The 21,354-nt window shown below is 50.4% G+C and overlaps 1 protein-coding gene across 1 annotated transcript in view; it reads left to right on the plus strand.

Annotated features, from left to right (window-relative positions):
- The first annotated feature begins 525 nt into the window (after positions 1 to 525).
- The window catches only part of lamc1 (laminin, gamma 1), a 47,331-nt gene continuing 26,502 nt past the window's right edge, over positions 526 to 21,354 (plus strand). Inside the window, exon 1 of the mRNA XM_026149130.1 lies at positions 526 to 1,257. Within this exon, the coding sequence (XP_026004915.1) occupies positions 882 to 1,257 (376 nt within the window). The 5' untranslated portion in view covers positions 526 to 881. The remainder of the gene's footprint in view (positions 1,258 to 21,354) is intronic.

Here is a 21,354-nt window from a genome sequence, read left to right on the forward strand (position 1 = left end):
AATAAAGGTTATAAAGGGCGATCGTGGCTCAAGAGTTGGGAGTTCGCCTTGTAATCGGAAGGTTGCCGGTTCGAGCCCCGGCTTGGACAGTCTCGGTCGTTGTGTCCTTGGGCAAGACACTTCACCCGTTGCCTACTGGTGGTGGTCAGAGGGCCCGGTGGCGCCAGTGTCTGGCAGCCTCACCTCTGTCAGTGCGCCCCAGGGTGGCTGTGGCTACAATGTAGCTGCCATCACCAGTGTGTGAATGTGTGCGTGAATGGGTGGATGACTGGATATGTAAAGCGCTTTGGGGTCCTTAGGGACTAGTAAGGCGCTATATAAATACAGGCCATTTATCTTATCTTATTTAACTCTTTACTCTGTTCTTAGCGCTTCAAAGTTGCTCTTTGGGTCAGATAAGCGCGTTTTTATTGTAAATGCTGAAATGATTTCATGTCCACCGCTTTTTCTGGGTCTTTTTCACCTGCGGGACGTGTGCAGGTGAAAAAGTGGCTCGCGCTGTGATTTCCGAGGATTTTTCTGCAGATTTGTGACGGAAGTGGCGGAGGGTCCTCTGCGCCTCGGAGCTGCGCAGTAGCGCACTGGGTGTAGTCTGGACTCTCGTCTTTTCCTGCTGGAGTTTGTTGCATGGCGGCGGCGGACACAAAGAGCTGAGGCCGAGCGCAGACCCGCACACCCCCACACAGTACACAGCACAGCCGGACACGAGCTGCGGAGGCGGCCGGGACGGAGACACCCGCCCTACGCTTCAGTCGCTGCCCGGAGACGGTTCATGTCGGTAACCGGGGAGTTTCTGCAAACTCTGAAAAGTTGAAGGAGAGTTCGCGAGGGAGCCGCGCGCAGTCTTCTGATCGTGAGGGAGGACGGAGGGGGCAGGAAAAATGCCGAGTGTGATCCGGGCTCTGGTGGCTCTGAGCTGGGCGGCGGCGCTGTGCGTGCGCGCTGCCATGGACGAGTGCTCGGACGAGCGGGACCGGCCGCAGCGCTGCATGCCCGAGTTCGTCAACGCTGCCTTCAACGTGACGGTGGTGGCCACCAATACCTGCGGCTCTCCGCCCGAGGAGTACTGCGTGCAGACCGGCGCCACCGGGGTCACCAAGTCGTGCCACATCTGCGACGCCCGGGACCCGCGGAACCACCACGGCGCCGCGTACCTGACCGACTACAACAACCAGCAGGACACTACCTGGTGGCAGAGCCAGACCATGCTGGCGGGGATTCAGTACCCGAACTCCATCAACCTCACCCTGCACCTCGGTAAGACCCCGAACACCTCTCGCGCTCACCTCCGCTCCGAACCTCCTTTAAGAAACTCCACATTTAAGCTTTTCTTTCCTCCCCGCTGAAAACAGCTGCACAAACCAACACAGACACAAATGTTTACGCATCTGGATAAGTCAGTCTTTCATTCGGCTTACAGTCAAAACACTCAAACCACACAGTCTTACACGGAATCCCATATTTAGTGTTGCGAGTTTCTGCGCTTTAGGTCCGAGGGCAGCTCAGTGAGCTCTGTGTGTGTGTTTGGAGAAGTGTTTGTTTCACGAATTGAATGCACGTCCTCACATTCCAAAGCAGATGGAAAATCTGCGGTGGAAGCAAACTGGATGGAAAAGTTAAAGTAGTGTAATTTTCTATGGAGTCTGGCTGGGAAATAAAGAAGTTGCGAAACTCTGGAGGAGATTGATTACCTGATATGGCTTCAAACAGTCAGAAACAAGAGAGGCATACGTGACCACCGTGTACTCAAACTTTCTACTCAGTCTGACCCCCTGCACGCTCCTCTCCGCTGAGCCGAACCCCCCTAAAAATGTAAATTTCGTGTTTCTTTCTTTTCTGTTAAAACTGCCACACGAAACGACACAAACACACATCTGCGGGTCCCTCTCTTTTATTCGGCCTCAGTCAGCACATCAAAGCACTCTCTGTTTAATAGAATTACACTATAAACTTGGCGCTTCTGCTCTAAGTGCAGCGCGCTGAACAGCTGTGAGAGGTGGAAAGGCTCCGGGAACATTTAAATCTGTGGAATTTTCTACGGAGTCTGGTGAGACTTTCTTCAACAGGAGAGAAGACTGTTTTCTGGCAGTATGACGTCAAACAGGGTCAGAGATGACATTCTACTTGTATTTACTTGAGTTCTATTTTTTAAGATGGCGCTGGAATCAGAGGTGTGTGTGTGTGTGTGTGTGTGTGTGTGTGTGTGTGTGTGTGTGTGTGTGTGTGTGTGTGTGTGTGTGTTTGGGGGGGGTCGCAGCTATTTTCTGACCTGACTGAAAGCAGGTGGAGCTCGTGCTGGGTCTCCATCACGTCTGTGCCATTTGCTCGCTCATGGTTTGAGTTGGCAGCTCGGTGTCCCAGCCGCCTCTGAACGCACCACCAGCACTGGCTTCAGTTGTTGGTGTTTATGATTCTCAGACATGCTCAGGGTCTATTTTGACCTCTTTCAGCCGCATCTCCTGCTTCCCCCGGGAATATTCATCCTCCCTGTTTAAACAGGATGACGTAAATAAACTGCAGCTGAGCTCTTGCAGCTCATGAGCTCAGTCATTTATGCATCGCTGCGTTTCTTCTGCATCAGCCCTCCTTCAGTCTGCGTGCGCTTCATGTTGGCATATTTTCAAGCTAGATGAAAAAGTTTAACCCTGAAGAGCATTTTTTTCTGATTTGACAGGAAGTATGCACCAACTGTGAGGTGCAGGAGAACGCTCCCAGCTGCCTCCTGTCGCTGCTGTGCGTCTGAATGTGAAGTGAAAGGTTTGGGTTGAGCTGTTGTAAGATCTGTCAGGATGATCTGTGTCTGCTGGAAGTCGTCTCAGTCTTCCTGACTCGGCCTTTTAAAAATACCTGTCTATTTCTGCCGCCTGAGGCCTCCTCTGTTTTTAACAGTGCTCCACATTCCTGAGGCCTTCGGTCATGCCGTTGCTTGGAGCTGAGCTGGGCTCTTTGTGGCCTCAGGTGCTGCTGCCTTAATTACACGCCGCCTTCTCTCGGCCCGCGGCGCTGCGTGATCGGAGCTCTGCTGCTTTCAGGTGTGTGAAGTCATTGTGGCACAGATCGGTGCAGTCCAGGGATCCATGTAAAGAAAGCAGGCAGTGAGCACCTGAGCGCCCCCAGCTGAGCCTCCAGGGTGTTACTGAGGAGTCTCGAAGAAGTTGTGAAGGTCGGCGTGCTGCTGGTTGACGGACACATGAGTCCACGAGCGCACCGGCGTGCACGTCTGTTAACCAGGGGTGTCCAACTCCAGGCCTCGGGGGCCGGTGTCCTGCAGGTTTTAGATCTCACCCTGGGTCAACACACCTGAATCACATCCGGCCCTCGAGGCCTGGAGTTCGACACACATCTGCTTCCAGCACCTTCCACAGAGAGTCCCGTCTCCACCTACACCATCAGCAGCTGGTGGTGCTGGTCACTCCTCTGCTCGAGACGCCCTCAGCAGTCGGAGATCCGGTTCACGTGGCGCTGCATCGAGGACCAGTCAGTCAGTCAGTGCTCGCGCTCTGCCGCGGTCCCGCCCGAACCTCAGGACGCGCTGACGGTTCTCAGGTTTTAATCTCTCAGGAAGTCATCGCGTGGCTGTTTGTTGATGGTTGAACAGCTCGTTGAGTTTCCTGAACGCAGAGTGAAGAGGTCATTTCCTGCTGATCCGATCTCCTAAATACAATCGTTTCTCACAGGAAGCTCAGACGGAGCAGAGGAACTGTCCGAGTCATCTCTGCTCAACGTTACGAGTGCGAGTCTTCACTTCAGCTTTGGCTGTAACACAGAATCAGGTCCTTCATGTTCATGCTGAGAGCAGGTTTGATGCTTCACTTTATGGAGCGTGATATTAAAGGTTCAGGAAGAGTCAGCTGAATGTCTGCAGTAACATCACTCCTAATCTTCTTACCGAAGCCTGTAAAGAGCGCGTGAACGACGTCAGGTGCTGCTTCGTTGAGCTGTTTCACAGGTGGAGCAAATTTAAGTGAATGAGCTTCAATTTGTGCAAAAGTGAAATCTGAGCAGAGGATTAGAAATCAGCTCGTGCTGTAACGCAGGCGGTGAAGACGCAGGCGAGTGCTCGCAGCGCGCTCGTGTTTCATCTCTAAACCTGCGAATGAGTTTAAAGTGTGCGGATGATAAAGCTGCAGCTTAATCTCAGGAAACCCGTGTGTGTGTGTGTGTGTGTGTGTGTGTGTGTGTGTGTGTGTGTGTGTGTGTGTGTGTGTGTGTGTGTGTGTGTGTGTGTGTGCGTGTGTGCGTGAGTGTGTGTGGGGACTCTTTGATGTGCTGCAGTGCGTCTGCAGCGGGAAAGCGACATGTCCCGACTCGATGAGGGTGACATGAAAGACCCACAAAGAGGAACACCCCGTGCAGATGGATGCAGAGGGGCCCCTCATTTATCTGGATTCACCAGCACGAGGACTTCACAGGACAGGCTGACGGCAAATGTTTGATGTAGAATTAACCAAAAATTGAATGAAGTCTGGTCAAAGAAGAGCTTTGTGGGTTTCTGTAACAGACTGAGGGAGAAACGTTTCGGTTCTTCACGTTTTGATTAAACGAACTTTATCACGTCTGTCTGAGTTTGTTCAGTACACGATGACCTAACGTACACGAAGGCTCCTCCTCCAAACCCTCCACATTCCTCTGCTGTGAAGAGCTGAATATTAATGTGACCCTCCCCCTCCCCCGCCTCCACCGCCACATCGGAAACTTCCTTCTAGCTGAAACCAAACCGGCTTCCAGCTATTATTGAAACAACATTTACTGAATGTCTGAGGTTTCAAGTGTCGGTTGGCTTTTGGTGTCACTCGCTGTCGCTTCTTCTTCTGTGGTTATTGTGGTGGCAGAGATTGGTGGTTACCATGGCGAGATGAGCAGCGCTGTTTTAGAAAAGCTTTTCTGAGCCTGGAGTGAAAGTTTCAGTGTAGGTCTCATTTATCACAGACCCTCTGAAACCGCGTGCCGTCACCTGTCGGGCGCTTCAGGAGAAAAATGGGCGACGCGGTCCACGATGGCTGTGATTGGCCTGTTCAGTACCGCTGTTTCCTCCTGGGCGCTCCCTGTGTGTACCCGGCATAAGTGTGGAAGGTGCGTCGCGGTGCCCAGAGCAGGTGAGGGGGCCAGGAAGTCAGACACAGGAAGGGTGTAAAGAATCCTGTCAAAATAAAAGCACGTGTGCGACTAAATTCTGTGGCTGTGATTTGGAGCCAGGTGATGGGTGCATCAGAGAATCTGAGACACCAGCTCTGGTGTCCCACCTCCACTTCTTCCCACCATTGATCCCCCCCCCCCCCCAAAAAAAAAAAAACAACTGTTAGTTCTGTAAATGCAGTTTGTTACATTCATAATGACTCATCTGTTCTGACGTTTTCGGGGTTGTGGGAGCAGCAGATATGCAGACCTCCCCGGCCACCTCCTCCAGCTGCTCTGAGGGGACGCTGAGGCGGTCCTAACCAGCCGAGAAATAAAATCTGTCTCCCGGGTCCGATTCCTGGACGTGAGACGCCTCACCCAGGATGCCGAACCACCCCAGCTCTTTCACACTGCAGACCAAACATCCAGATGTTGGGAGTTGGCTGCGTTTTGGATCTGATGATCCTCGGCTGAACATGACGATGATGATGATCGCTCCACAGCAGCTGATGTGTGAGGCGTCTGTTCTCTGTGAGTCAGAGAGCAGTGCACTGTGGGAAAACCCACAGTGCCATCAAAAGACGTTTTTCTTCCTCTGGAGTGTCCAGCTGTTGCAAATCATACCAGGCTGGGGCTGAGTGAGGGGGAGGGGGGCATTGTTTGGCGTCTCAGGAATGAGCGCAGCGTGGGAAACTGGGATGTGGAGCAATTACGAGAGCTGCACAGCTGGACGATGGCTGCTGGCTCATTGCAGCTGATGAGAGAGACCTCCAGCCCAAAGCCACCCTTAACCCTCCACTACCTTTAAATTTCCCCTCTGGTCCCTCTGGTCTGACGGCCTCGTGGCAGACGTCGGCCTGAGGCGTTTAAACCCCCGTCAGGTGTTTCTTCAGAGTCACAGGTTAAGTTTAAATCTTCCTCCTGCTTCTGAAGATTCCCGAGTTTTTCATCTTTTGATGAATTCACTGATGTTCGGCGTCCATGTTCAGACTTCAAAGAGACGCTCGGGTACTGAAGCGAGTAACGGACCCCTCCCCAGACGGTCGGAGCGAGGCCAGCTGTTTGCATGTGACGCTCAGGCCGCTGGTCTTAAAGGAAACTCGCTTTCTTTAACTTAATCCCAAAGAGTTTGGATCTTTGAAGCGAAGCTTGATCTGCTTCTGTGGACGAGGTCAGCGGTGAAGCGCAGTTCAGCCGTCTGGTGTTTTTACCTCTTCCTGTTTGAATAACAGCCTTTACACACTGAAGCCTTCGCGTCGCTCTGCGTGGAAGCTGCAGGTGCCTCTATTGGGTTGATGTTTGTGCTGCGAGCCTCTCAGGCTCAACTGTTTCAGCTAAAATGAGTGTTTTTCTCCCTGGAGTCTGGTTGGACTGCAGAGATGGTCATCTGAAGACCTTATGACCTCCAACAGCAGAACTTTACCATCCTTTGTGTTAAACATGTTCTTGAAGTTTAGTTTTCACAGTTAAATGAGATGTTGAATCATTTGTGAGCTTTGGGTGGTGAAGTTGCAGAGCTCAGACAATAAAAAAACTCATTAAAAATGCTCCAACAGCACAAACACGCTGCAGAGGTCCAGTTCTGGTGAAGCTAGCAGACAGCTAGCAGCTACAGCCGCCTGTGTCGCCATTTACCTGTCAGTCAAACAGGCCACGCCCCTAAGAATCCAAACTTTAAGCCCTGATCCTGTTTAAACAGATGGGTTTCATAGAGTTGTCACATCTACAGCTGAGTCTGTGGCCACCGACGCGCTGCTGGAGCCTCTGGTGGACGGCACAGGAACTGCAGTTTCTGTCAGCTGGATTAAAACCAACGCTGGCTGTAATCCAGGTGAGTTTGAAACTTTAGAGGATAAATAATCGGCAGAGACGGCGGTCAAAAAGGAAGCGAGTCTGCGAGGTTGAAAGGCGAGGCGTTTAGGGCCCATCTGATATCTCGTAACCTTGGAGCTTAAAGCCGAAGCGCCGACGTCTCGGGCTGAAAGTCAAGGTGACTCGTCTGCTGCAGATAAGACGGGAAAACATTTCCCCTCAGAGGGAAGCGGCAGCTGAGAGGCTTCCACACTGAAAGTGTCTTTAATCAGGTTTTTATGGGACGTGGTTTCAAACCTCGGGGCTGTAATCACGTGATCGCCTCCTCGCACCGTTTCTGTTTGGGGGAGTGATTGACTTTTATTATTCTGGAAAGCAACAGTTGTCAGCTGTGTTTATTATTCTGGATGTGATTTCCAGCCGGGCGGTGTAGCGACACAGTTGGTGCTCTCAGTCAAACGGCTTCTCTTCCCATTGGCCGGGCCGCCTGCTCGACTGGCGTTTGTCCAGATTCACGTTGCTCGTACGAGACAAAAGAAAAGCTTCAGTGTGAGAAGCAGGAAGAAAAATCAATGTGAGCATCCACAGGATTATCGAATCTGGCCACCTCTGACCTCTGACCTCTCAGAGGTGGGTCAGCTTTGTCTGTCCATAGTTTGAAACAAATACCTGAATATTTGAATTCTGCTGCCGTCCTTCTATAACAGAACAACACGAGTTTCTGCTCCGTGATGTTCGGACGTGGTGTGATGTCATATCCACGTGCGTGACCCCCGCACATTCACCTGCAGCGTTTCATTGGTCGGGACAAACATGGAGGAGCAGCTTTACCCACCGTGTGTCTGAAAGCCTCATTCACACCGTTTCTACGTCTCCACAGTTTAAAGGTCAAAGTGGGCTGGCTGTGTGACAGGAAGCACTGGCTGACATTCGGGTCCGTGACGCCGTCCTTCGCCGTGTGTTTTCTTCTGCATTCATTAACAGAAAGTCTTTTAGCTGCTCTTAAATCGCCTGCCGAGCAGCTGCTCTGACGACTCCGGACGGATTAATCAAAGTCTGGAGCCCGAGGCGCCGTCTCGCGCTGCCTGATATGAGTCACCTCGAGCCGGCTGCTGCCTCAGATCGCATTAAGAAACCGCACTTCCTCCTCTTCCTCGGCAGCGTCACCCTCAGCTCTGAACCGTCAGTCATCTCAGGAATTCAGACTTTTCCTCAGACCTAAACAGTCTGGGATGAGCTCCCATCCCCCTCCATCAAAGACAGGATGAATCCTATCAGGAGATCAGAGGCAGGAGGCCTCGGCTCCTCCAAACCCACAAACCTCCGCTCTGCTTTCTAACGTGGAGGAGGCGGCGGTGTTGGGGGAGGGGCCGGCGTCTCAGCCGCCTGTGACAGAAACTTGGTTTATGCTGCGTTTATGCCCAAATATCAATATTTTAATAGAAACCTGCGGCCGCTCGATCGGACTCACCTCAGCTGAGGTCGGGCGTCCTGAGGACGTTTTGGTGTCACAGATATGATGATGATGATGTTTGGATGTTTAGCCCTCTGTGATTCCCGCTCTTTTCTCAGAGACGGTGGGACGGACTCTGAGCCCGTGGGCTCTCCTGATTGGCTCATTCGTCTGTAACTTTTCTCTGAAACAGTTTCTGTGAATACCTAAAATCCATCTGCTTGCATGTAACACGCCGCAGAGGGCGACCTGGCCGCAGAGGGCGACCTGGCCGCAGAGGGCGACCTGGCCGCAGAGGGCGACCTGGCCGCAGAGGGCGACCTGGCCGCAGAGGGCGACCTGGCCGCAGAGGGCGACTTGGCCGCTGAGCCCAGCGAGCTGTGAAACTGTCGTGTAAATGGTTAAAAGGAAATGTTGGTGCAGAACAAGAAACTGGGCCCTGTGGGTGGGTGTGTGTGTGGGTGTGGGGGGGGGGGGGTTGGTCTAATGAAGGTGAAGCAGCCGACACAAACAAACAGACTGAACTATTTGTTCATCCAGCTTTCAGCTCCAGGGCCTGAAATTCAGATATTCCAAAGTTGGGGGAATTCCCCTTATTGCTTCCCACAGAGGGAGTTTGTATATGATCCAGCCTGCAGGTTTGCATCACCCTCTTCCTCCCTCGGGGTGTTTTGCTGTGATTTCTGCTCTGTCTGCGTTTTCTCTCGTCTCCGCGGTCGATCTGCTCCTGCCGTCACCTCAGGTTGTCGTTGGCCGTCAGAGGATCCTGAGGATTCTCGCTCACCGGCACTGCTGATCAGTATCCTGCAGTCCTGCAGGCCGTGACTGTGAGCAGCAACTTCAGCGTGCAAACTGTTAAATTGAGTGCGACGTGTGGGTGAACGGCGTCTTACACCAGAAGCTGCGCTCGCTCTCTGGATCTGTTTCATTCATTTTATTTGCGTATAAACGTCCACAGGTCTCCCTGATCTCTGAGAATCAGCCGCGTTTGCTTTGACGTGCTCGTGGACTTTGAGAATTCACTCATTACTTCACCACAGTGAGTCTGGATGTCTTAATCCTGAAAATTGGAAATTTCCAGGCTTGTTTCCAGCTGCTGAAGCGTCTTTATTTACCCCCCCCCCCCCTTCACTCCCTCCATCCTCCCCCCACAACAAACGCCGTCCTTTTCTTCTCCTGCTGTTTGTTCACTCATCGCGCTTCACTTTAGAGTACAAACTCCACATTCTTGTTGCTGTGCGCTAATTAAAAGGCCTGCGGTGCGTTCAGGGTCAATGCGGGACTTCTGTACCAGCGCGAGTCCAGTCCTGTCCCAAACACTGAGGCGGCCGTGCGTCGCAAACGAATTCTTTTTCCTTTTTATTCTTAGTTTGTTCGATTGATGTGCTTTGAGTTGCAGACTGTGGGGGTTTGTTTTGATTCATCACATGTCTCTCTATAGTTAAATAAGTGTATGAGAAGCTGAAGCAAAGGGAACATTTCTCTGTTCAGCCCACAATTCTGCCGACCAATCAGGTTTGAGCTGGCTGCAGGAAGTTCTCCCTTGATGTCGATTGTTTTGACCCTCTGCATGAATTGAAAGGGATCTGTTCAGGAGGCGGGGCCTTAATAGCGCGTAGCTGCCATCGTCGTGTACAGTCTGTGACCTGAACGATGGTCGGTGTGCGACGTCGTCTGCGGCGTGTACGAGCTCGTCGGTGCATTTATTTTTCCTGTCACCTCCTAAACTGTGGAAGCTGCGACAGGCTGTTATTAAACTCACATCTGGATCAAACCTCCGCCGTGACGCCAGGCGCGCACAGGAAGTTAGAGCTGTAATTACAGCTTCACGTCGGATACTTTCCACCGGAGACGAGCTGATGAGAGTTTATAGGAGCTGCAGATTTACCTGTTTCACTGCACGTGAACATAACAACGAGCAGCAGCTGATTTATTGCTGCAGCTCGGTGGTCGTTCCTGCGTCTGAAGCAGCTTTAATCTCCGATTGTTTCTCTCGTCCTAGATCCAGGAATGAAGCGCGTTTGTTATTTCATGGAGTCGTCGTTTTCCCGGCAGGTTTTCCGCTGCATGACTTGATTTTAGCAGCTGGTGATTCCAGACGTGTCATTGAATGCACCGTGACTTTGTGAAACTTGGATTTTTGTTGCGTTTAGTTTCATCTGCTCACCTGAAACCTCAGGATGTCCTTAAAACTCAACGTCACAGATCACCTCTTTGGTCCTTTAACTTCCGTTATCTCCCATCACGTGAAGTTTCCGCCTTTCTTCCCGCCGTCAGATTAGAAATGGGAATAAATGCGCTCATGTTGGCTCAGACTAAACAAACCGAGATCAGATAAAGCGAGCGGGTTCAGAGTGGAGGCTGAAAGAAGGGAAGATGTCTGTTCTCTTATCGTGTTTCTTTAAAGGATTAGACAGGAAGCGCAGACACACGAGGGGAATCGGGACAGACGCATCTTCTCTCCTCTTTTCTTCCATCTTCTTCTTTTATCTTTGTCATCACGCTTTGACCTGAGCTTGAATGCCTCCAATCTGGGGGAAAATCTGCTGGTCCTAAAATGCAAAGTATGCCAGAAGCTGGTGAGTTTCAGATATTTTGTGCTGAAATCTCTTGTCATCAAAAAAGGTGAGAAATGTGAAAAGACGTTTGTGTCTCGGTGATAGAAAGCTTTGCTGCTGATGACCCGGTTTGTGTTGAGCTTCAGCTCTGAGTCTGTGGACAGAGGAGGTCCTCTCAGATGGAGATGGCTCCTGCACCGCGCTGACAGATGGTCTCAGCTGTTCGTGCTGAGTTTGCTTCTTGTGCCTGATGGATAAGCATCTCTCCTTTGGCTTCGTCTGCCTGAAGCACACTGCTGCTTAAACTTTATGCACATCAGTGAATCAATGCATTAGCTTAGCAGCACCGAGCTGCTCCGTAACCCTTCGTTCCTGTAGAAGAAATAAAAATGTGCAGATTTTCTCAGAGTGCATGTTTTCCTCGTTTTCACTGATTCTGGCAGGTTCATCAAACCGTTCATCGTCGGTGGCCCTTAACTTTCTGGTTCCCCTCAGCCGCATCATAACGTCTCTTTTCAACACACACACACACACACACACTCACTCACACACTCACACACACACTCTCTCTCTCTCTCTCTCTCTCACATGTACCTGGTTGGTCAGAGGGCCCGGTGGCACCAGTGTCCAGTGTGTGGATGACTGGATGTGTAGAGCGCTATATAAATACAGGCAATTTACCTGAGTGAACACGCAGGTGCACCAAACCTCTGAAAAGCCTTCAGACGTTATTCGATTATTTCAGTCGTCATTTTGATGCTGATGTGAAACTTTGCGTAGCCGACCTCTTTAAATCGTGTTTTTCTTGCATGGACTCTGGTCTGGTTACAGTTATAACTTCCAGTCCTGTCAGAAAACTTTGACCTTTGACCTGACTGTAAACTGACTTAAAGTGCTTCCTCCTGTGGGAAGACGAGCTGCTGTGGGAATTCAGCAGGATGGGAAAAGGCTCTGAGGGAAGCGGCTTGTGACCTCGGAGGAAACTGAGCCGGAGTTTGTTAAAGCAGCGGGGGGAGGCTGGGCAGGGGGCCCGGTGGGCCCGGTCCTGCTCAGACTCTGAGGCTGTGTCCACACTAGCGTTTTCAGAGTCGTGCGTGCACATTGCAACGGCCCAAACGCTTACGTTCCAGTCCTGCAAAAGCAAGTGAGAGTTGAAGAATCTGCAGGAAAGCTCTCTGGAGCATGTGCAGACTGATTCATCTTTTTTAGGGCTGTCAAAATTGAGAGTAATCAAAACGACTGTAATGCCTCTGCTGTCTTTGTTTAACTGGTTTTAATCGTTTTAGAAAGTCTGCGCTTTCGAGCGTCCACACTGCGACAGGACAGCTCCGTTTTGAAATGTATGCGTTCTTGTGAGCGTTTGTCCTTGAGGAAAACGCCGTCTCAGCGTGGACGGGAGGCCAGAACGATGCGTTTTCTAATGAAACCACATTAGTGTGGACTTAGCCTGAGATTTGCTTTGCAGGAAGTGATTCAGCGCCCCAGGGAGAGCAGGGAGCCCGGGGGAGGGGGGGTTTCTCTTATTATAGACGGCGTGGAGTCTGTGAACAAGTAGAGATGCATTACAGGGACAAGCAGATGCATGCAGGGTAATTTTAGCCCTGCTGCCTGGGAGGAGGGGGCAGATAGCGAGGGAGAGTAAAACGTTATCAAAGCAGGTTGAGGGTAAACACGCGAGCTGACTGTGTCCCGGGAAACGCGATCGTCGGCTGTTTGTTCGTGTTTCTTCCACTCGAGTGGCGTAATTACACGGCTGATGGAGAGGCGGTCCCTCGCCCCTCCAGCTCGAACCCCGGCTGTGGAAACGTCAGGTCTGTGGAACTCCGGGTCACAGGGAAAGAGCTGCAGCTGATGGGAAACCTCTGTCGCCAGTGGGCGTGGCCAAAAGTGAAAAGTGGATGGAAATTATTCCAACACAAAAAACAATCAGTGTAATTTAATATGGCAGGATGTTGAGCTGTGCACGCAGTCGGTCATCTTCTCCTCAGCGTCCTCGGTGTGACCACGCGGACCCGTAATCTCCTGGGATTAGATTACAGCGTCTCGTCTTCACTCACAGCTGAAGATAACATTCCTAACATCACAAAGTCAAACATTAAAACTAATGTAAGCTGTTTAAGTTCTGCGTTTGCTCCATGTGAACGTTTTGCACAGTTTACTGATGGCGGCTGATTATCGCTGCGTCACAAACTCTTCTTTAAATTACATTTATTCTTATTTTCAATGAACCTGTGTCGTCACAGCAGCACGTGTATTTGTGAGTAACGAGGCGGACGGTTCAGACGTGGCGCGTTCACGCCCTGGTTGTGACGCCGCTGCTCGGCCGGCGCTCTGGCTCGCCGTGCAGCTGCTGGGCGTTTGAGGACCCGCGGGTGGTGTTGTTGTCCTGACGCGTCCCCGCTGAGGCCTGGGCCGTCGTCTTCTGTAAACAGCGGCCCGGCTTTTGTTTCCAGGCTCCGTGTTTGCGCAGGCAGAGCTGAAGCTTAATTTAATCTTTGATCAGCTCTCAGAGACGATCTCAGCAGGATATGAGTTTTTTTTAATAATCCCCTCCTTTGTTCAGATGAGCAGATAGTAGCTGAGCGTCCTCGGGCGCTCTGAGCTCATTCGCTCATTGTTCTGCTTGTTTACATCTCGACTGATGTGGTTTTTATTTGAAGGCGAGCTGCAGCAGATTTCCAGATGTTTTCTCTCCCCTGTGCTCTCCTGACAGAACACGATGTTCTCGATTAATCCCGCCGACGTGCGTTGGAGTGTTTGAGCTTCGTGTCCAGCTGCTCTCCTCTGACACCAGTAAACCTGACAGGAGCCAGGCGGCGTTTGGCGAAGCGAGACTGGCGCATCAATAAAAACAAAATGAAAAGGCTTCGGTGAAGAAGCGGCAGCTGTGTGGAGACTGAAATCTCCCTCACATCTAGTTTTATTTTCTTTGGTTCAAAGTGAAGCTCACTCGGTGACATCATGTCTCCGGGTCCTCTCGTCTTCAGAGGATTATTAAAGCGAGATTAAACACTCGATGGCCTTCATGATGGCGTCTCGCTCTTTCTGTTTATTACACCTGAATTAACAGAAGAATCTTCGATGCTTCGTTTTCCTTTCCAGTCACAGCCGATCTGATCTGCTCATTTCCAGCTCTGTGGTTTTTGCTCCCGAGCTCTCCTGAAGCCGCTTTGCATGAGCAAAGTTCAAAATAATCCTTCTTTATCTTAATCCGGACATCAGCACAGTCTCTCTCCGCCCCTGGGAAGCAGTGGTTGTGTGGGTGTGGCTTGTTTCTGCAGGCTCTCTGTTCTCAGGTCACGGTTGAGTTTTGGTTCTTCTCATCTGAAAGGCTTCCTCAGAGTCAGCCCTTTCCACCTTGACCACTCGTGACGGTGGGATTGGACGACTCGCAAACATGTCCTGATGTGTCAGGATCACCTGCAAGGCGATGACCTCACGAAGGTTAAATACCCGGGACCCCGTCAGGTCTTCACAACCTGTGCACAGGTTTTAATCCTCTCCCCGTGTTTGGCACCAAACTCTGTGACGTCAGGTTCGGCTCCCTGCAGCTGTGAACTCTTTGTCGGGGTTGTTGGTGGTGCTGTAGGTGGGGGTGGTGTCGGGGGTGGGACGCCCTGCTGGGACTCTTAGTCTGTGGTAACGAGGGCCGCTGCTGTTTGTTCCTGACGTCCCGGTGTGGTGACACCTCCGGGCGGGGCGCCCGCTTCTTTGGTGGTCCTGCTGCTAAATCCTCACCAAACACCCTCCTGTTAGGAGGTGGAGGTGGTGGAGGAGGGGGAGGGGCGCCCTCTGATTAGATCGCAGCTTCTTCACTGATGGGAATCTGCTGGTTATTTCTGGCTCTCGGGGAGGGGGGGCTGCCGAGCTCGTGAAGAAGAAAAGGCTGCATTTTGTCATGACGTCCTGAGGAGGAGCCGATTGTTCCTGTTCTGCAAACATCGTGAGCGGAATCGTTTTGGTTTTTACGCATTTAAAGAAGAAATAGGAGACAAACGAGTGAGAAAAGAAACGAGTTCCAGCTCGTCTGTTTGCTGCTGAACTTTTAACTTTTAAGGATTAAATTCAGATTTTTTTCTTCCAGCTTTTGGGGAAAAAACTCACTTTTTACTTTAAGATATCTGAAGGTGGAAACTGATCTGCTCTTCAGACAAGCTGAACTCGCAGCTTCACACTCATAAAGGAAACTGGATCAAACTCTTTATCAGTCATTTCGGGTCTTTTCACATTAAGAGCGCGTTGCAGCGCTCACTGAATGATGACAGGGCTTCTTCTCAGCCATTAAAAACAATCATTGCCTCCCACCTTCACTCCCTTCCTGCTGCCCTCCCCCTCAAACACTTAATTGGAAATCCCCCCTCTGAGAGACACACACACTCACACACTCTCTCTCGTTTTGATACCTTAGTGAGGACATCCATCCATGCTTCTCCCAGCCGCCCAGCCTAACCCTTAGGAGGTGGTTGTGTTTAGGGTAACTGTAACACTAAACCACAGTCTGTCTCTTTTGTCCTCACAAGTGACGGTTGGTCCCCACAAAGATGTATAAACAGGTGCACACACACACAGGAGTCCGTCCTTCCATCCTGACCTTTGCAGACTTTGTTCGTGTCGTTCTGCAGCTGCGTCTCACAGAAGGACGCACAGCTAGAAGGTCAGCCTGCTTTCCAAATGTAGGCTCAAAGGACACTTTTCATCTGCTCTAAGTCTACGCCGACATGAGCTTTCACAGTTTACCCACAATGCACTTGATGTGTTCTCCATTAGAGTCAGAAACGTCCAGGCCTCTGCTCCTCTGTGTCAGGCTGAAGCTCAAAGCTGAGCGATGAGGAGAGTGTGGGTGTAAAACTGATGTGACTGCAGTTTCCAGCTTCAGTGTTTTTCAGCCCTGAAAATATAAAAGGTCCAGGATGACCCTGATTTACTTTGCAGGCTCATAAAAATCTGTTTCTCTTCACAATGGGCTGATTCAGAGGAGAGCAGGAGGAACTTTTCCTGGGTTTGATTATTGGATCAGAGGCCCCCGCGCTTCACAGCGCCTCACTGTTACAGACAAATGTTCCAGTCATTCTCTTACTCGTGTTAAGAAGAGTGAAACATCTCTTTCCCCAACACACGCTATGGAACGTCGGGGTAGCGTGTGAGCGTCGCCGTGCTGCTTGTGCTCAGAGACTTTCATTTTTATTTTAAAGAACGGCTTTAATTTCACTGCTCGGTCACATGATCAGCGAGCTGTGAAACGCCCACAGGCAGGTCACAGTTTCTCTGCCGGCTCGTGACCATCGTGACCTGTGCTGATGTCACGGCGGCGGAGACGCTCGGCTCAGTTTATGTTGGAGCTGCTGACGAGCGTTCAGCTCCGCCTGCAGCCTCGTTATCACTCACACACACACACACACACACACACACACACACACACACACACCTCATTCTCACCTCGACATCCAGCCTGCCTCTTTAATCTCCTCACAGCCAATCGGAGCGCTCGCTCAGCCAGCGGTTGTTTATGAAACAGATGGAGCTGATAGCGGCTTGGACTCGTCTTCGGCTCCCCTCTGACTCTCTGCATGTTTAGAGATAACACCTGGTCGTTATCACACATCTGTACAGCGTTCTGCATTCTTCAGTCTTCTTCATTTTCAGGAAACTTTTAAAGCGTCGGCTGTTTCTACTTGGACGTATGAGCGTGTGCACGGAGGCAGGAGGAGGTCACAGCTTCTCACACAAAGCAAACGAATCTACGAATAAAGATAAATTCAGCAACTAGTGAATGAAGTCTGGAACTGTGTGAGGTTTGTTCCTTTAAGGTAGCAGCAGGTTGGAGATTAACCGGGACATTAATGTGTAACTGCACTGCACATGTCGCGGCCGCAGTCAGTGACCCGATTCTCGTATCTGTCACGTATCCTTGGAGACGAGGACGCAGCGTGGAACGCCGCGGGGCGTAAAGGGTTAAACTCCGCTGCATTCCTGGCGTTGCTCCTCCTGCGTCATCCCCAGCAGCCTTTCACAGAAGCCCAATCCAATTTGATGGTGCTTTTTATCTGTGAGCGGCTTCAGCCCGCTGACCTCTGACCCCGGCACCTGCTGGGAGACGAGCACGCTTGGTGGAGGATCCTCGCAGCTCTCGACAGGGTTTAGTCTTTAATGAAAGTTCGTTTAGTTCCATTGTTCAGTCAGAGACTGGGTCAAAGTTCATCTTTGTACGTAAATGTGAAACACGCTTCACTTGAAACACTCGCACGTTTCCGGCAGCGATCGCCGATCGATCAGCTGATTTTGGTCATTGATTAATCGTCTGGTTCGTAACAAAGTTTGGTCCTCTTTGTTTCCTGTTGCCTCATCTTGTTTGTCATCACTTTAAATCCTTTTTTACAACCCTGCAGCCCTGGAATAGCAGCTTTATCCAAACTCCCTTTTAAAATCAGCTGATTTGGTGATGCTTCCCCCGCAGCGAGAGCAGCTGCGTTTAAACCCACTCATGATGATCTGACTTCATGTTTTAGGCTCTTCGGCTGAATTCGGCATTCAAAACATTTTCACGTGTTTGTTTCCAAACACTGAAAGTCTGCAGTGGTCCTCAGCCCGCTGCGTTCACGCCTGAGCTGACAATAATCGGATTACTGGAGTGGATGTAAATAGAGAGAGCGCGCTCAGTGCGACCTTTGACCTTTCTCCTGCGCGGTACCTGCTGCCCGGACTCGTCAGCGTGAGTTCGAAGCTCGGCGGTGCCCACACATCCAAAAGTCAAAGCGGCCATTGTTCGTTTCCCTGGAGAAGAATGCGGTGATGTCATGGGAGGAAATTTAATTGGACCGTGCTGTGAGCTGAGGCGTGCCCCCCCCCCCCCCCACACCTTCACAACAACTGTAACCCCCCTCCCAGCCCTCAGGACGAGCCCGGGAAGTTTCCAGAGCTCCCAAACATCCAAGAAATGTGTTAAAGGAGCTCAGCCCCCAGTTTCGTGGAGTTTACACTATAAAACACGGAGTTTGAAGACCTGACAGAAGCTACGAACGGCCATGTTTGCACGTTTATTTTCATTTCTTCTAAGGAAATATGTGTTTATAATGGCAGGACGCGAGCGACACAGTGAAGCTGTGAAGCTTCATCAGAGTCACGGATGCTCTGAGATTTGTCACCTTTTCCTTTTCTGTCATTTCGTTACCTCGGAGTACTTGAACAACCCAAGTGCAGTGTGCTGGTTTCTCTCAAAACGTGATTTAATGCCAAACTGCCAGAAATGAATGTTCTCAAAGTGAAGAGCAGCTATGAAATGTGACAGCAGAATTCATTTCAAGAATTTATTTTTTTACTGTGAGGAAAATGTCACAGCTCTGAGAAAAATGCGATGATGTCACCGGGCCGCACAGCGTGCTGGGGCGTGCCCCTCCCACCCCCACCACCCCTCAGGCCGACCCCGAGGCTCGGATACGTTCGGAGCAGCGATGTCAGGAATCCACGAGAGAAAAAAACGTCTCCTGATCCTGGTTTTGTTTTTCAGCCGGGCTGACGTGTGACGGCTGCTCGCAGTGAGGCCTGCGTCTGGTTATTTGTCCGTGATTCTTTACAGTCTTTGCTTGTTTCCATGTGGGTTCATCAGGTTTGAGTGTGTCAGAGGAAACAGCTGCATCTCGAACACGTTGAAGGACAGCTCGTGATTTTCAGGTCTGGCCTGAGCGAGCCGACTGCATCGGCTTCCTCCCCCTGCCTCATCTGTCCTCCAGAAGGACGTCTTCCTCGTTAAACGCCGTCCTCTGTGGACGAAGAACATCTGCCTCTGAAATAAAGCCTCCTTTATAAGAGACTATCTGAGGTTTGTGACCAAACGCACCTGACTGTGTCCACAGTTGCCAAAATAAAAGCTCAGATGGCGACGGCGCTGATTCATCTCTCCGGTTTATTCAGACGCTGGTTACGGGCAGTTTGCGTCACCCTTCTCATATTTTTGGAAGCATTTCCCAAACAAATTCCTCTTTGCCATCCCGTTGCCGACCTGATCCTCCGCTTGCAGAGTGGCGTGACGCAGACGTGCCGCGGGGAGCCGAACACGCGCACATGCTCAGTTGATCAGAGCTGCAGAGAGCGAGGCTACAATAAGAATCATCACGCAGCTCAAAGTAAGACAGAGTACCAGATCAGTGAGTCACAGCAGCGGCCTTCATATCGACTCCTTTGAGACTGTTTGCTGTAATCGTGGCCTCTCTGGGCCTCCGTACATTTGAGTTTTTCCAGCTAAAGTTCTGATAAGTTTGTTGCTTCTGATCCAAACTTGGACTCCAGGCTTAGACTGGGAGATTCAGGCCAGAGGTCAGAGGTCACGTGCAGCTACGGAAGCTGTCGGTCTCGTTACGTTGCTCGCTGGCACTTAAGCAGAGCTCGTCCTCCCTCGTGCTCGTTTGCATTTCTGCTCACTGAGTCGTCGTGTCTTCCATATCAGGGCAGGAAAAACTCCCAGCAGCCCCCTCTGCCCCCTCTCCGTCTTTGAGTTTCTGTGGTCTCTTTCTTCCTCCGTCCGTCCCTCCGTCCGGCGTCACTATGCCCAGCGGAAACACATTCCTGCCGTGTCACCCCCGTCACCCCCACCGGTCCCTCGGAAAGAAAAGCTGCTTCTCCAGAACGACTGGAGGCTCTTTTCATGTTCGGGCGTGACTCCGAGGCCCCCCGAGGAGACTCTGGCAGGGTCAGCGTGCCACAAAAGGCGGGTTAGCGCCGCTTAAAGCAAAACCAGCTAATTGACGATGTCTGCGTTTGTTTCTCAGCGGCGGCTTTGCTGCAGGAGCGTCTTAACGGCAGCTTAAATCCTCAGAGGCTCCAAGGAGGGGCAGACAAAAAGCTTCTATAGTGAATTTGGCTTAAAGGTTGAGTTCACTGTTTTTTAATCCGGCCTTTATTAAAGCGCCGTTTCCTGTTTACAATATGAGAGGACAAAAGCTCCTCTTTTACTCACTTCTTACACTTTTAGGAGGCTTAACGTGTAAAAAATGATCTCAACTGGTTTATTCCAGGTCACCGTGTTAGATAATAGAATACTTGGCTTTGCTGATGAGAAATAAATCAGAAAAATAAAGCTGTACAAAAACCAAATCTCACATTTTCAAATCGAGGAAAAACGTTCACTTTAATCTGTGCGAGTCAGAAACTGCAGTTCCACTAATGTCCACCGGGGCTCCGGTGAGTCAGTCCCCATGAACTCCCATGTTAACGTGTTTGCAGCTCTGGTTGTAGTTGCTATCCGGTTGTTCAGTGATGACGCGACGAATCCTACTTCCGGGCCTAAAGTAGTCTGCGTTTAATATGGCTTTTGTGTTGTTAACATGTTTAATGTTTTGTATTTTCTTCTATTTGATCTCAAAAAGCTCCTAAAACAGTCAGTGATCACTGTTGACCTCCCTCGGCTTTTATTACCGCTAATCATTTATTTAAGCTCAGTTTTTAAAACCTTAGGATGTAACTACAGCCCAGCCCATGCAGCAGTATATGAATGACTAACCTCGTATTGTGGATGGATTATCTCAGTTGTTCTCCTGGCTGAAGTTTGGTCCTTTTACAGCATCCTGCCATGCGATTACATTTGTTCCTGACCACCGAGAACACTCACATTAACTTTTATCGAGTGTAAAAAAAGTTAGCTTGTTTATATTATGCTAACATAGCTGTGTCGCTAGCGGTCACGTAGCACATCATTATATACCAGCTAGCCCAACTTCAGTAACCCTACAAACGTCACTGCTGTTTAGTTTTCTGTCTTCATTTATGCTGGAAGTGATAACAGAGCTGTACGTTTGAATTTGTTTCCAAAACCCCGCAGTCAGGACATGCTATATTGTATTTAGATAGAAGCTAGCGAGCTAACTCCCTGCTAACTTCTAACTCCGTTAAATGTCATAAATTCCGTTTTCATGGATGACTGGATGTTAAACTCAGTTGTTACACCTGGTAGAGCAGAACGCTGATCATTTTATTAAAGATGAAAGACTTTAGACAGTTTTTCAACTCTCAGTAATGCCATAGTGATCGTTTGATATATGGACCTGCAGCGGAGTTTAGGTCCAGACACGGCTAGTGACGTCAGACTGAACAACCGGATACATCGTTAGGGGCGTGGCCTCTTTGACCGACAGGTGGATGGCGACACAGGCGGCTAGCTGTCTGCTAGCTTCACTGCAGCTAACTGGAGCTGTTGGAGGTTTTTGGGGCCTTTTTAATGACACCATGTGACCTGCTGTGAGGTTACTGTGGTAACAGACCGAGAAGACTTAAACCAGTGTGTGACGTCACAGCCTGCAGCTTAAATCCAGCGTCTGGAGGCCTGTGACTGTGCAGAGGACAATAATCTGATTTACTTGATGTATGTTTATTTTTCTTTTAATTAAAATACTTTTTTAAACTCTGACAATAAAGCGATCCCTG

The sequence above is a fragment of the Astatotilapia calliptera genome, chromosome 18 (genome assembly GCF_900246225.1).
Source record: "Astatotilapia calliptera chromosome 18, fAstCal1.2, whole genome shotgun sequence".
Lineage (NCBI taxonomy): Eukaryota > Metazoa > Chordata > Actinopteri > Cichliformes > Cichlidae > Astatotilapia > Astatotilapia calliptera.